This window comes from Cornus florida, unplaced genomic scaffold (assembly GCF_030987335.1).
Source record: "Cornus florida cultivar Cherokee Brave unplaced genomic scaffold, ASM3098733v1 CherokeeBrave_3.0.0_Hap2_Chr03, whole genome shotgun sequence".
NCBI lineage: Eukaryota > Viridiplantae > Streptophyta > Magnoliopsida > Cornales > Cornaceae > Cornus > Cornus florida.
The window spans coordinates 27,792,786-27,805,749 of NW_026775573.1; the positions used below are offsets into that span (position 1 = coordinate 27,792,786).

General features: G+C 34.9%; 2 protein-coding genes across 2 annotated transcripts; one reads left to right on the forward strand and one right to left on the reverse strand.

The window, feature by feature from the left end:
- Positions 1-1,641: 1,641 nt before the first annotated feature.
- On the forward strand, positions 1,642-10,747 carry LOC132300074 (FAD-linked sulfhydryl oxidase ERV1). The gene is made up of 6 exons (XM_059797007.1): positions 1,642-1,962; positions 3,010-3,087; positions 5,075-5,122; positions 8,665-8,729; positions 9,759-9,836; positions 10,253-10,747. Exons 1-6 carry the CDS (start codon positions 1,756-1,758, stop codon positions 10,371-10,373), a joined length of 597 nt encoding a protein of 198 aa, XP_059652990.1. The 5' UTR covers positions 1,642-1,755; the 3' UTR covers positions 10,374-10,747.
- Positions 10,748-10,841: 94 nt separating this feature from the next.
- LOC132300073 (E3 ubiquitin ligase BIG BROTHER-related-like) lies at positions 10,842-12,406 on the reverse strand. The gene is made up of 2 exons (XM_059797006.1): positions 12,293-12,406; positions 10,842-12,137 (listed from the first exon to the last, which is right to left on the reverse strand). Exon 2 carries the CDS (start codon positions 11,686-11,688, stop codon positions 10,996-10,998), a length of 693 nt encoding a protein of 230 aa, XP_059652989.1. The 5' UTR covers positions 11,689-12,137; positions 12,293-12,406; the 3' UTR covers positions 10,842-10,995.
- Positions 12,407-12,964: the final 558 nt, after the last annotated feature.

Consider the following 12,964-nt stretch of genomic DNA (forward strand, 5'->3'; position numbering starts at 1 on the left):
TTTTAAAAAATTAAAATAAATATTGGATGACAATTTCCTAAATTTTGCTTTGCATAAAGTTGGTTTGGATGTAATTTCTGATTCTAATCAATAAATATGTTTTTCTTACTTGCGAAAAAATATATATATGATTTTAATTTATTAAAATTATTATACATAATATATACACACATACATGTTAACAAAACCGAAGCTATGAAATGGTAACAAAGAACTAGGAGTAACTTTGATGGAAGATTCCACAAATTTGAAGATAAATTACAGAAAATTATGATATATTATTAATAAATTGAATGCTATGCAGGAATCATTTAAAAAATAAAAATAAAAAACAAAAACTAGCATTATAAAGAAATTGTTCAAAATTAAACTTTCTTAAATTTTTTTGTAAAAATAAGATCAGAAACCTAATTACTAAAAACTACTAAATATCAAAAATCAAAATAATTTGAATCCGTTTAAACTTCTAACAAAAATTCTAAAATATTTAAAGTTAGAAAAAAAACAATTATATACCCTAAACATAGAATTTGGTCGAAAAGCACCTTACACAGCAACGAGTTTGGCCATTTTCCAATCAAACTATGATATTGTTGAGTCAAAATGACTTGTTGAAACTATTCCGAAAGACCATGTCTGCCTGTCCATTTGACCTTTTGGCGGTTCAAACAAACTTCAAAATCATCGACAAATTACTCTAAATTACATAAATAGAGATAATGCAACACAATATTAAATAACACACTTCAAGACTAAAAAGAGTCATGTTATCATTAGAGCAGGGATTTGGACGGTTGTGAGGTACTGGTGCACGGGGCACAAGTATATATTCTCCTATTAGAAGAGCTCCTCATTTTTGAGCTTTCCAAATGAAATATTTATTAAATGAGGAGCTCTCTTTGTTTAATTACTGAAATAAATTTTTATTAAATGATTCATTTGACTTTTTACCAATTTCAAAAATAATTCTAAATGATTAAATAAAAAGAACTTATGAGAGTGAACTCTCTAAAAAGCATTACTGAACCGAAAAATACCTACCATGAGAGAAAAAAATAAAATACTATATGGAAACACGCTAAATTTCTGATGCCCTTTGTGGGTCTCTTACACAAGGCTATTTATTTATTTATTTTTTTTTTTTGGTGGAGTGTAAACACACTTGGGAACTAAAAAACACTAACATAAACCAAATTAAAATTAGAAAAGTAATTTTTAAAAAATACGGTAGTTTTTATTAAATCTAGTGAATGGAATAGATTCTCAAAATGATGGATGTTTTTTATTTTTACTATATGTATAGTCTTCCTTCACATGAATTGTGTGGTGAGTAATTTGTAAAATCTGTCGCTCAATATCAAAAGATAATTAATATTTTTATCATTTAAAGTTTTTACTTTATTTTAAATCGCACTTAATAGGTTAATGTCTTAATCCGTTCCGTTCAGAACTAAGCGCTAAGAAAAATCAACTAGTTACCGAAATATTTCGTTATTTTTTTTTTTCTTTCTATCTAGTTGACGCTAACCAAACTAACCCTTAAAGAAATGAAATTTAGATGAATTGACTACTGAGGGGAATTAAAATGAAAATTTTTAAAATAAAAATATAATATATATGATTAAAATTTATAAAAATTGATACACCGTAGGAACACAGAAGGTTCTCAACAGTGAAGGGAACGGACCCCCGAAAATAGTCGCTATTGGATTCGCGTAATACCTTTTACTCCGCAGAACATTCTCTCGTCTCTCCATGTCTGAAAATCCATTGCAGGCTCTCTTTCAAACGTTCGAAAAAGTCTCACGCTGTGTTCAAACCCATTTATCCCAATTCATTGGCCTCTCCAATCTCCCATCACCCACAAATGGACAGCCTCTCTTTTCTCTCTCCTCGTCTGCAAACCCATCACGCTCAAACACTAACTCTGTTCTTCTCCAACCCAAAGACAGTCTCAGTGAGGTACTCAATTCTCTTTTCATTCCATACAGTTACGCGCGAAAAGTTAATTACTTTGAACTTCAAATTGGAACGTCCTTGTTACTTGGTTTTGTCTAATGGTGCTGTGCTATTGCTCAGTAACTGCTCGATAAATGTCCTGAATGGAGAGTCTAACATGATTTTGTTGTGATAGTGGATAGAGTCTTTCTATTTGAAATCCCACATGGGTGTTTAATAGTTTTGTTTGATTGAATTTTAATTGTGTAAGATAGTATCATTTCCCTTTTCTGTGTACTGTAGAATGGTGTAAGCTCTTCTTGGTTCAACTTTGCATTCCTTTTTTTTGGGTATAAATAGGTCAATTTGTTATTGAATGGGCCCTTGTTTTTCCTAATAAGAAGCAATGATGTGTGTAGTCAATGATTTGCGTAATGTTTTCACTCTAAGGTATGTGCACTTTCATTGTCAATGTCAAGCCAATTCACAATCACCTGTTACACTAATCCACCATGAAATATGAGAGTTGACAGTTGACAGTTGACGGCTTGAATTCTGTAACTAAGACTACATTTGTTTGATGGGAATTCAAATATTGTAAAAGAAGCATGGCTGTGCGATTCGTTGTGACTGCATTCACTTACAATGTTTTTCTAGAATATAATTGTCATGCAAGACGAAATAAAGATAAAAAAACCAGCTTATTTCCTGGAGAGGAGTCTCCCAAAAAAAGCCATTGGAACACATTTCTCCATTCTAAGAATTTTTCTTTTTGTTACCCACGCGTTGCTGATCTTCTTGTCCTGAAAAAGCAGTAGTGAACCAATGGGTTCCTGGTAAAATAGGTAAATAAGAAAATTCACAATTGGGGATATGATATAAGAATCTAGAGTCCTTCTGAGAGTAACTTCGCCACTACCAATATTTTGTGCACGGGATTGCTGACTCAATTCGAGTTCCTACTTCAATTTCTTTTTATATCAACTTAATGATTATATTGTCAATTTGTCATAGAAAATTGGTGTGAGAAATATTATGTTTGCTACTTCTTATTGATTGTCCTTTCTCCAGGGGAAATCAACTTCACCGGTTACTAAAGAACAGCTTGGAAGGGCAACATGGACTTTCCTTCACACTCTTGCTGCTCAGGTCCTCTCATACTCATTGTTTTCTTTGCTTTTTTGACATTATGATTATCTGATTTAGTTTTTGTTTGCAATGGCTATTTTTATTTTCTTAAAAATAATGCTATTGCTTCCCACAACACCCCCCACCCCCCCAAGCTAATGAATAATAATGCTCTTGTTCAAGTAGGCATCTTAAATTAAATGATATTTATAGTTATCTTTTAGCCTTTTAGGTCAGATAAAGAAGGAAATTGTGTAATCTGAATTATCATGCATTATTAAGTGCAAAAATGCATTACCCAGAATATGTCCCAGCTACATGGGCTTCTGGGAGGGGAAGATTACCTTTGTTATTATTTGCACAAGTAGTAAAATATGAGACTTGAATTATCATCCTCACACTTTTTCTTTCGTTTTTTTTCTTTTTTTTTTTTTTCTTTTTTTTACCACAGCACCAAGCAGTGACCCTTAGTTGTCATGCTTGATTCTCACACAATATTCATAAAAAAGTTGGTTTTCCTCTTGCAAAACAGTAGGCATTGTCAAATACCACTGATGCAAGATGCTTTGGATTTCCAGCAACTCAATGAAAAATTATTGTCAGGGTTTGTCGAGAATTGGTTAAAGTGATTTAGGAATCAAACTAGGATTATTTAATGATTTAAAGATTGATTTTTGTAAGATAGTATGCTGCATTATTATAAAGAAATTTGATAAGATTAGAAGAAGATAGATAAGAAGTGCAATTAAAAGAGGAAAAAAGATGAGATAAAGAAGAAAGACAAAGCAATCAAAATCTTTTTAAAAGTGATTTAGTGGTGGACTTGTGAAGCTTAATTCAATATGCACTTACTCCAAAAGAGAGATCATTATAAGTGCTTTTATACACCATAAAACCCTCATTTTAATAAACTACAGAGTACAACCCTTAAATCAAACAAGTATCAATCCGTAAGTATAAAGTACAATGAATAGTGACACATTACATGACATGAATAGGGTAGCTCGTTATAATAATGTTGGAGCCTTATTGTTGGTTTGTTTGGCATCCATTGGGTTATGCCTCCATCTGCAAGGGGTTTGATCGACGCTTGGGAGGCTGTTCAGTGGGAGCCCATGCTCTGTGATTTTTGGAGGGCGGCCCCCTTTTGTGTTTGGTGGTGCATTTGAAGGAGCGGAATAGTAGATCTTTTGACGGGGAGGAATTTTTCATTGGGGCTTTGAATTTTCTTATTATTAGTTCTCCTTTTAGTTGGGTGATGGGGAGAAATTGTAAATCTATAAAGGAGATTGTTGATCTTTTGGGCTCCTTGGGTCCTTAGGACCTCTTTTTTGGCTTCGGCCCTTGTATAGTTTCCGGGATGGGTTCCCCTTTTGAGTGCTTTCTAATACATTCTTACAAATCAAAAAAAAAAAACAAAAAAAAACAAACATGTTTTGGAATTAGAAGAACCTATCAACCAAGAACCACCAGAAACACACTTGTCTGGACGTAAAGGCCTCTTAATTACCCATGTTCACAGCCCTTGTTTTGGGCTTCCAGAGCTTATATTTTTTGTCCTGTCAGTTAATAGATACTTTGATTGCCCTTGGTTTAAAAGAACTTGACTTCAACGTGTCTTATATGTTACAACGAGTTTTCCCCTTGTACTAGCAATGTTTTAAACTAGGATTTTTTGCTTTGGCACTGTCAGGATTATATTTCCATATGATATTTACTTGAAGAGAAAAGAAAAGGGACAAAAAAGGTGAAAGAGAAAGTGCATTACCCAGTGTCTGCCCCCACATATGGTGCTAGGAGAAGACAAATATATATATATATTTAGAATTTTTATGTTAGAAATATAATCTTGATTGATTTTATATTCGTTAGTGAGCATATGGTGAGTTAAAATTGTAACTTCAATCACCTTCATGCAATTGATTTCCAATGTTTTATCTATGTTATGTGACATGTTCTTGACATTTAAAATATATTGAAATTTTCAAATGGCTCTCGATCTTTGCAGTATCCAGATAATCCAACTAGACAACAAAAGAAGGATGTAAAAGAGCTGGTACGATACTTCTTCACCCTCCATGTGTGCATGTTTTATTGTACTTTAGATGGTTTTTTTAGCTTGATATTTTAAAACCACATTTTCATTTTTTTCAACACATGTTACCAAAAATTGTTCTGTTGTGGTAAACTGTGGTAAGATGCACTGAACAAACATTTGCTGAAATGACGATTTTACAATTTTTATCATTTAATGATCTCAAATTTAGATTAAATCTAGGATTACTCTCTTTTGGGTGAACATGTCATAGCTATGTGATGAGTAAACTGAGCATACATGTAATTAAGACACGACGTGACTTGAGAAGGATTCAATTGGGCTGACTTGAATGTCCAAAAGGACAGGGGATGGACAACCCAGGTTCTGGATAGAGTGGTGGAAATATTTTTCAGAAGAACTAATATTATTAAGTAAAATTTTTAGTAAATTCGTGAAACAGTTAATGCTGAATCTAATTAGTTGGAAAAATACCAGCATTAGTTGTGATGATAATGAGGAGACATTTAAGAGGATTATAGTTACGATCTTTAGGCATACATGGCTTGCTTAAGACTGGTGTGTGCTGAAGAGTACGGCTGCAGCATCTGCAGTTTCTGCTAGGTGAGGTCCAAACCAAGTCCAATTTTAGGAGTAGAATAGGCTGTCATTCATCAGACCGAACTCAACATAAGCAAGCCCTAAATTCAATTTCCATATTTTCTGGTTTTGTTCTACGTCAACCAAAATATTCTCCTCTTCTTGGGGCAAACTTCATCTGGTTTTGGCTATTTTGCTTGAATGTGTTATTTTATCCTTATTTCCCCAAATTTTACTCTTCGATTCCATATAGGGTAGTAAACAGGTGGATGAATATCCAAATTCAACCAAATTAAGATCCTATGACGAAATTGAATCAGGTTAATTAGTTCTTTGAATTCTGATTGGACATGAGTTTAGTTACTGCAATATAATTAGGATCCAAAATTGATTAGACTTACTATATGGTAATTTTATAATTGATTAGACTTACTATATGTTATCAATATAATTGAATATACATTATTTCTATCCTTGATAGAAACAATGTAATAGTGTAGTACAAGGTATAGTGAGTACCACGATCAATTAGAAGATGATAGATGAATAAAGTGACAATCAATTTCAATGTGTTTGGTGCGCTCATGAAGTACGTCATTATATGCAATCTAAATTGCACTCCTATTATCGAGAGAGTTTTTAAGGTGTCTCCTCTCATACAAGTTCATTGAGAGCTTGATCAAGTGAGAGCAAAGGAGACTGATGAAGAAGCTGATTGCGCACAAGCTCAAAATCTGCATAAAGACCTATCACAAACTGGTGAGGTCGAAGTTGATTACGATATGGAAAAAAATAAAATAAAATAAAATATTGGCCTCAGAAGGATGTTCCCATGGTGGTTCTAAAAGAGCTAGCTTATCCCAGAGAAATTTTATACGAGCAAAGAACTCATTAATACGCTAACCGGATTCTTGCTTGAGATTGTAGAATTGGACTATAAGCTAGTCTTGTCGAGAACCATTGGAGCCAGAGTATCGAAAAGCAAGCATTACCCAGACTTCCTTGGTAGTGTCATAACTCATAAGTCAGAACTCCCAAATTCCATGCCAATTGATGGATTTGTTGTGTTGTATAACCAGGAGATTATTTTGTGGTTGTTCCTATCCCAATCCTCGACACGTGAAATATAGGCATCTGCAGTTTCATCCTTGTAATGAACTGGTGTGTGGCGAAGACCATGGTGTGACCCTTGAGGAAGCTACGCATTGATTGGCTCCAAAAAGAGTAGGTGTCCCATTAAGAACACCTTGAATAGGATGAGTGACCTTGTTTTGTGTCATTTGGAGATGCCAAATGCAAAAATGGTCTAAAAATTTGAATTATGTGCAAAAAATTGAGTGGGAAACACCTGGTAAACTATTTGACGTGGTAGGTAGGATGCTGATGTGTCAGATGGTAGTATGCTGGTGTGGCAGATGACGTAGCACTATGCTAACGTGTCAAAAAAGTCGTGCTTCTGGCTGATGTGTCAGAAAAGTTGGACTTCTGGCTCATGTGGCAAAGTACTGACATGGCAGTAGGTTGATATGTCTACTGACGTCGTGACAAATCAGACTGTATAGCTGACGTGTAGACCAGAGGGTCCGATGCGTGATTGCGCGTGGGGGCGTGACAGAGACTGGTGGCGCATGTAGCCACATTGGTGCATGGGCAAACTAGTAGAACCTTCCGGCGGTGTGTGAGGGCTCCTGAAAGGGCTTTTTGGGGTGTTTCTTGCCGGGTTTTGACGATCGACTTCAGTTCTTTCAAGTGATATGGTCTGAAACTCGAAAGGATGGAAGACCTAATTCTGAAAAGGGTCAGTGCTTGAACGGCAATGAGACGCCGCTAGGGAGTGTCACTGCTTGTGGCACCGAATGGCTAGAAAAGGACCCCGAAAGGAAAAGAGAACGAAAAGGTTTTAAAACCCTAGTTCTGATACCATGATGGAAATAATGTATATTCAATTGTATTGAGAACATTACATAAAAGGCCTAGTTATAGGCATGAACTCATAGGTGGTAGGTAAGGTAGTACAGTAGTAGAATACAATACAATAGTGTTGTGCAAGGTACATTGAGTATAAGATGTATAATCTAACATTTTGTCTGCAATCTATGAGAAAGAATTTACAATTTGAATAGAAGTAAATTAAGTTATAAAATTTAATATCTTTTTTAAATTCAATTTGAACACTTGAATTCCCAATTCAACTCAAACTCAAAAGAAGTTGTTTAAGAGTCCTGACAGTCAGATTTGAATTAGAACTTAATTTCAGTATCTCTATGGATGCAAGTTCAGATTTCATGATATAAGCACCAGATTCATCCTGTTTAAATAGGGTGGGAACTTGTCCTGTGTGACCCAATTCTGATCCTGTTTTTGGGCTGGCTTGAGAGTTTTTTTGTTGTTGTTCTGATTGGGCTTGAGTTGAAATTCTTTAACCTCTATTCAGGTTGGGTTTGGGTAGAGGAACCCAGGCCTGACCTTTATTATCAATACTATTATTACATATAGTTTCTTAAATATTTAGTTGTATTTAGATTGTTGGAATGTTTGTAGTAATGTTTTCAGCTTGGTGTATTAGCCATGATTTTTTAAAAGTTTAATTTATTTTTTATTTTTTAGTGCAACCGGACCAATCAGAGCTTTACCCGACTCAAAAGGAAAAGGTGCCAGGTCAAGCTTAGGTTAGCCTATTTGGGTTGGTGGTAGGGTTGGGTTCAGTCTTAGGTTGAGAATTGTATTCCTTGGTTTGCTCTAAGGATGACCCCTCAACTCACCGACTCATTTGATTTGCACCTATACGTTTCAAGTCGTAATTATTCTTTTTGTTTTGAATCCTGTTTGAACATTGCTTTTATTCATTTGAAGGAAATAAATGAATTTAAATAAAAGCTTTCATTGTGTGTGCGTGTGTTTCAAAGAGAGAACATTTTGTACTTACTGGCTATTAAAGCCATTGACATATTCTTAGCATGCAGATGTCAATATTATCTCGGATGTACCCGTGCAAGGAATGTGCTGATCACTTTAAAGAAGTTCTAAGGTATATAATATACTTCATTCCCTATGAATTCTTATTGTTTTTAGTTGTTGGTCTAAATTTTTTAGATTTGAAATTTCATGTTTATCTAAATCGGAACAATTAGTATGCTTTCATGTTGAGTATATTGTATTTTTCTTTCTTGCAAGCCTCTCTAGTTTGGGTGCTATATCAGAAAACTGTTATTGCTTAGCAATAGGATTTTTTTATTGTCTACTATCTAATGGCAGCTTGGATTTTGTGTTCACGTCAACAATACTTTTCTCCTGCCTTTTTCTGATAGGTGATAGGATTTGAACCCTGATGTTGTTGTCCATATTTATCCTAAATTACCAATATGCCAAGACATAAAGGGCTAGCCCAATGCACGAGGCTCCCATCATTGCGGGGTCTAGGAAAATGATGTCTTGGCATGCGGAGAGGCTGTTTCCATGATTCAAACCCGTGACCTCCAGGTCACAATGGAGCAACCTTACCATTGCACCAAGACCCACCCTCACTATGCCAAGACATCAGTCCAAATCCAAACATCCATTTTGACTAGGCTGTGCTTTGCATTTGAGCAAAATAAGAGGCCAATGGTGGTTTAAATGGCTCATGGAAAGGAATCCATTCTCTCCCTTGAAACAACAATTGTTCTTTTCGAATGGAATTATTCCAAAATGTAAGTGAAACTGGCGCAAAAGGACTGGAGTTGATGCCAGAAGTGATTAAGGATGACGTAGACTGGCATTGCTTCTCTTTATTTTTATGCAATATCTAATACATTTTGCTTTTTCCTTATATGGCCTTTTCACATCTCTGTAGCATGTGTAGGATCATTTTAGAATTTTAAGAAAAAAGTAGTCATTTCAGATCTTCTCATCATTTTAACTGCTCTCCGTTTTATTTGAAATGCTTCAGTGTAGGATATTTTGTGCCTTCAAAATTCCAACAAGAATGGCTGAATCATGCTATATTTAATTGGTTTCCAAATGTTTGAATTGATAAAACTTCTGCAAGTGACAGTACTTTTGTGTATATGTTTGACAGATCAAATCCTGTACAGGCTGGATCTCAGGCTGAGTTTTCCCAATGGTTATGTCATGTACACAATGTTGTTAACAGAAGGTAACATATGTTGTTCTCAAATAAAATCTACCAGTATCTTATCAATGTTTTGAACATACAAATTGAAAAGATATAATTTGATTGATAAAGAATGGTGAATCATTAATACACTTTAGCTCTTGCATGGTAATAAGACCAGTTAACTGGACAAATTCAAACTGTTAAGTAAGTGGATGCCTTTTAGAGGTTGCATGCTTTGGACTAGGTTGTGCCGGATTGCACATGACCGACTAGTAGGAGTCTGGCAAAACCATGGGGCTTGTTCTCTGTTTAACCACTTAAATTTGCGTAGTTGTTCTGGATCTCAAGGGCCAAGCTGAGCCAGGGTGATAATTTCAATAAAATTAGTCTCTTCAAATCAGGAAGCTTGTGAAGTTTTGTTAATGTTGATTTCTGGTTTGCTCTTGTTTCAACAGCCTCGGTAAGCTGGTATTTCACTGTGAGCGAGTTGATGCACGGTGGGGCAAGTTGGAGTGTGAACAGCGCGCTTGTGATCTACAAGGAACTACAACAAATTTTGGCAATGATATACATTAACTGAGAGAACTCATTAATGTGATTTACAGGAAATTAACAAATGATGGAGTTTGTGTTATTATGATGTTATTGTCCATGGGAACCTCATTTTTTTTTAATCAGAAAATAGAATTTGCTGTTTCTTATCCTGGGAAGTACGAGCTAGGTTGTCTATTTGGCTGTTGCCTTTTAAGTTCATATGCTATTGCTTCATTCTTTGTCTAGATCATGTAATTTTCTTTTTCTTTTGCTTCCTTGGGACTGTATAGAACCTTTGTTTTTTTTCCTCTCCTGGGCACACCTGGGTGCTTTACCGATTAGGCCAGTGGGTGATGCCCGGCCTGTATTGAACCTTGGTGTTGTGTTTAGATTGAAACAAGCCGAGTATTGAATCTTGTATTCTATCTTCTTGTGGTGGTTACTAAAATTCTACACAGGTCCTTTCAAGTTTAGAAATATTGTCAACTAGGTAAAGGTTATTCATGTAGGTTATTTACAAGTGCTCATGATGAAGTTTTAGCACAACCAAAGAATGGTTTCTATATTGAATGTGTACACTAAATCAGAAACAAAAACAGAGGCTAGATAAAATCTTGAATAAACCTTCACAGTATACAAAATAGAAAACAGAACCTAAGCTGAATCAAGTGGTTGGCATCTTGAAACGGCAAAGCGGACAAGAGTGGTTGGTCTTAAGCCACCTAGTAATGCAATCTCCATGATAGACGTGAGAGCAGGGCATGCGAGTGATGGATCCTTCATCACAGAATTTCTCGAGACAAATGGTGCAAGAGCGATAAAATGTCATCTTCCCCAAGGCGTCGATGGATGATTGACTTGCGGGTACAAGCTTCAACGCGACGTACTCGTCCATGGACTCCTGTATAGCCCGAGCCATTGATCCATTCAAACCCCGAGTACTAGTCATGGACGCTTGTAGAATCCGAACCAGTGGCCAATCATCATTATGATCAATTTCATCAAAATCGGACTCACCCTCGCCGTCAACAACCATAGGATCCTCCTCATCAGAGGATGTGTTGATTAGTATTTTAATAATAACTACGGGTGTGGCATTGTCTGGAATATCACTTCTATGGTGGTGGAAGGCGCGCGATAAAGAGAGAGCATCGTGATACATCCGGTCATCACCGGTAACTCCCATGCGGAACACGAAGAAATTGAAAAATCTGCGCGACAAGTCATCGGATTCCATGACACACGACGGCATAGGGTACACACGTATTGTGGTAGTGCGATTGACTTCCACCATATCACTGTTGTATCTATAGTTATGTCGATCTACTCTCAAGCAAAACCGTATCAGATGCTTCATATGGAATTTGCAATTCTGTGTAAAAAGATCGCCCTATGGACCATTGTTGCCTTCTTCTGTTCACCATCTTCAACCACGACCACAAGTGAACCGAACCGGAAAGAGAGAACCGAATCTTGGGATCGATAAATTGTGACTTCACAAAAATTCAGATAGCAAGAGAACCGATACTTCTGGTAAGAGAACCGGGAAGGGGTTAGGGTTTGTTTCTATAAACGAATTCTTCCTTTCCTTCAACGAATACCTAATTTCACAAGGAAAGTACTATTTCTAGGGCAACAAGGGGGAATACAAAGGGAAAAGGAGAGACAAGCCAAGGCAACGCGGCGATCGGCGATAACAGAAGAAAGCCTCATCCTTTAAAATTAGATTAGGGTTTTGGATCTTAGGGATCGATAAATTGTGACTTCCCAAAAATTCAGATAGCAAGAGAACCGCGAAGGGGTATACTACAAAAATGTCCATGTATAAGTATAAAATTACTCTATATTATTAATTTGATATAAATAAATTCTGAAAATTTAAAATGACGATAATACTTTATTTCAATTAAATAAATTAAAAATTATATATAAAATCAAATCATATAAAATGATGATAATACCTCAACAACTTCTTTCCCTTGCGGATGCTATTTTTAGATCTATTTTTAGAGGCACCTATTGGCTCAACTTCTTTCCCTTGCGGATGCTCTATTTTTAGAGGCACCTATTGGCTTTTCGCCCACATAAAGCTCCAGGTCCTTAGATAAGGTTTGATTGCAAGCAAGCTTAATAATTACTAGTAGTATTTATTAGTAAGATGTAAGGTTCATTACCACAGGAACTTTCTATTTTGTCTGTTGCGAAAGTTTGGTTTTGGTGAGGTTTGGAGTGTTTTGTGTGGATATATAATTATATATGTATATATATAATTAGTATGTATATATATTATATTTATACCATTCATCTACTTATCAGCTTTTATTATATATATATATTTTTTATTATACTTATCAATTTTATTATATTATCAGTTTATTATATTATATATATATATTTTTTATATTATCAGTTTTATTATATTTTTTATATATTATTATATACTTTTTTATTTTCAATTTTTTATTATATTATCAGATTTTATTATATTATTAGCTTTATTATATTATTATTATTATTATTTTATTTTATTATATTATCAGTTTTATATTTTTATTATAGTTTTCATTATATTATCAATTTTATTATATCAGTACGTATATATGTGTTTTTTAAATATTTTTATTATACTTATC

Bases quoted from the DNA above. Each gene is read 5' to 3' on its own strand.
- LOC132300074 (XM_059797007.1), top strand. From the start codon at position 1,756: ATGTCTGAAAATCCATTGCAGGCTCTCTTTCAAACGTTCGAAAAAGTC. The intron at 1,963-3,009 runs GTACTCAATTCT...TCCTTTCTCCAG, and splicing joins CCAAAGACAGTCTCAGTGAG to GGGAAATCAACTTCACCGGT. The intron at 3,088-5,074 runs GTCCTCTCATAC...CGATCTTTGCAG, and splicing joins TTCACACTCTTGCTGCTCAG to TATCCAGATAATCCAACTAG.
- LOC132300073 (XM_059797006.1), bottom strand. From the start codon at position 11,688: ATGAAGCATCTGATACGGTTTTGCTTGAGAGTAGATCGACATAACTAT.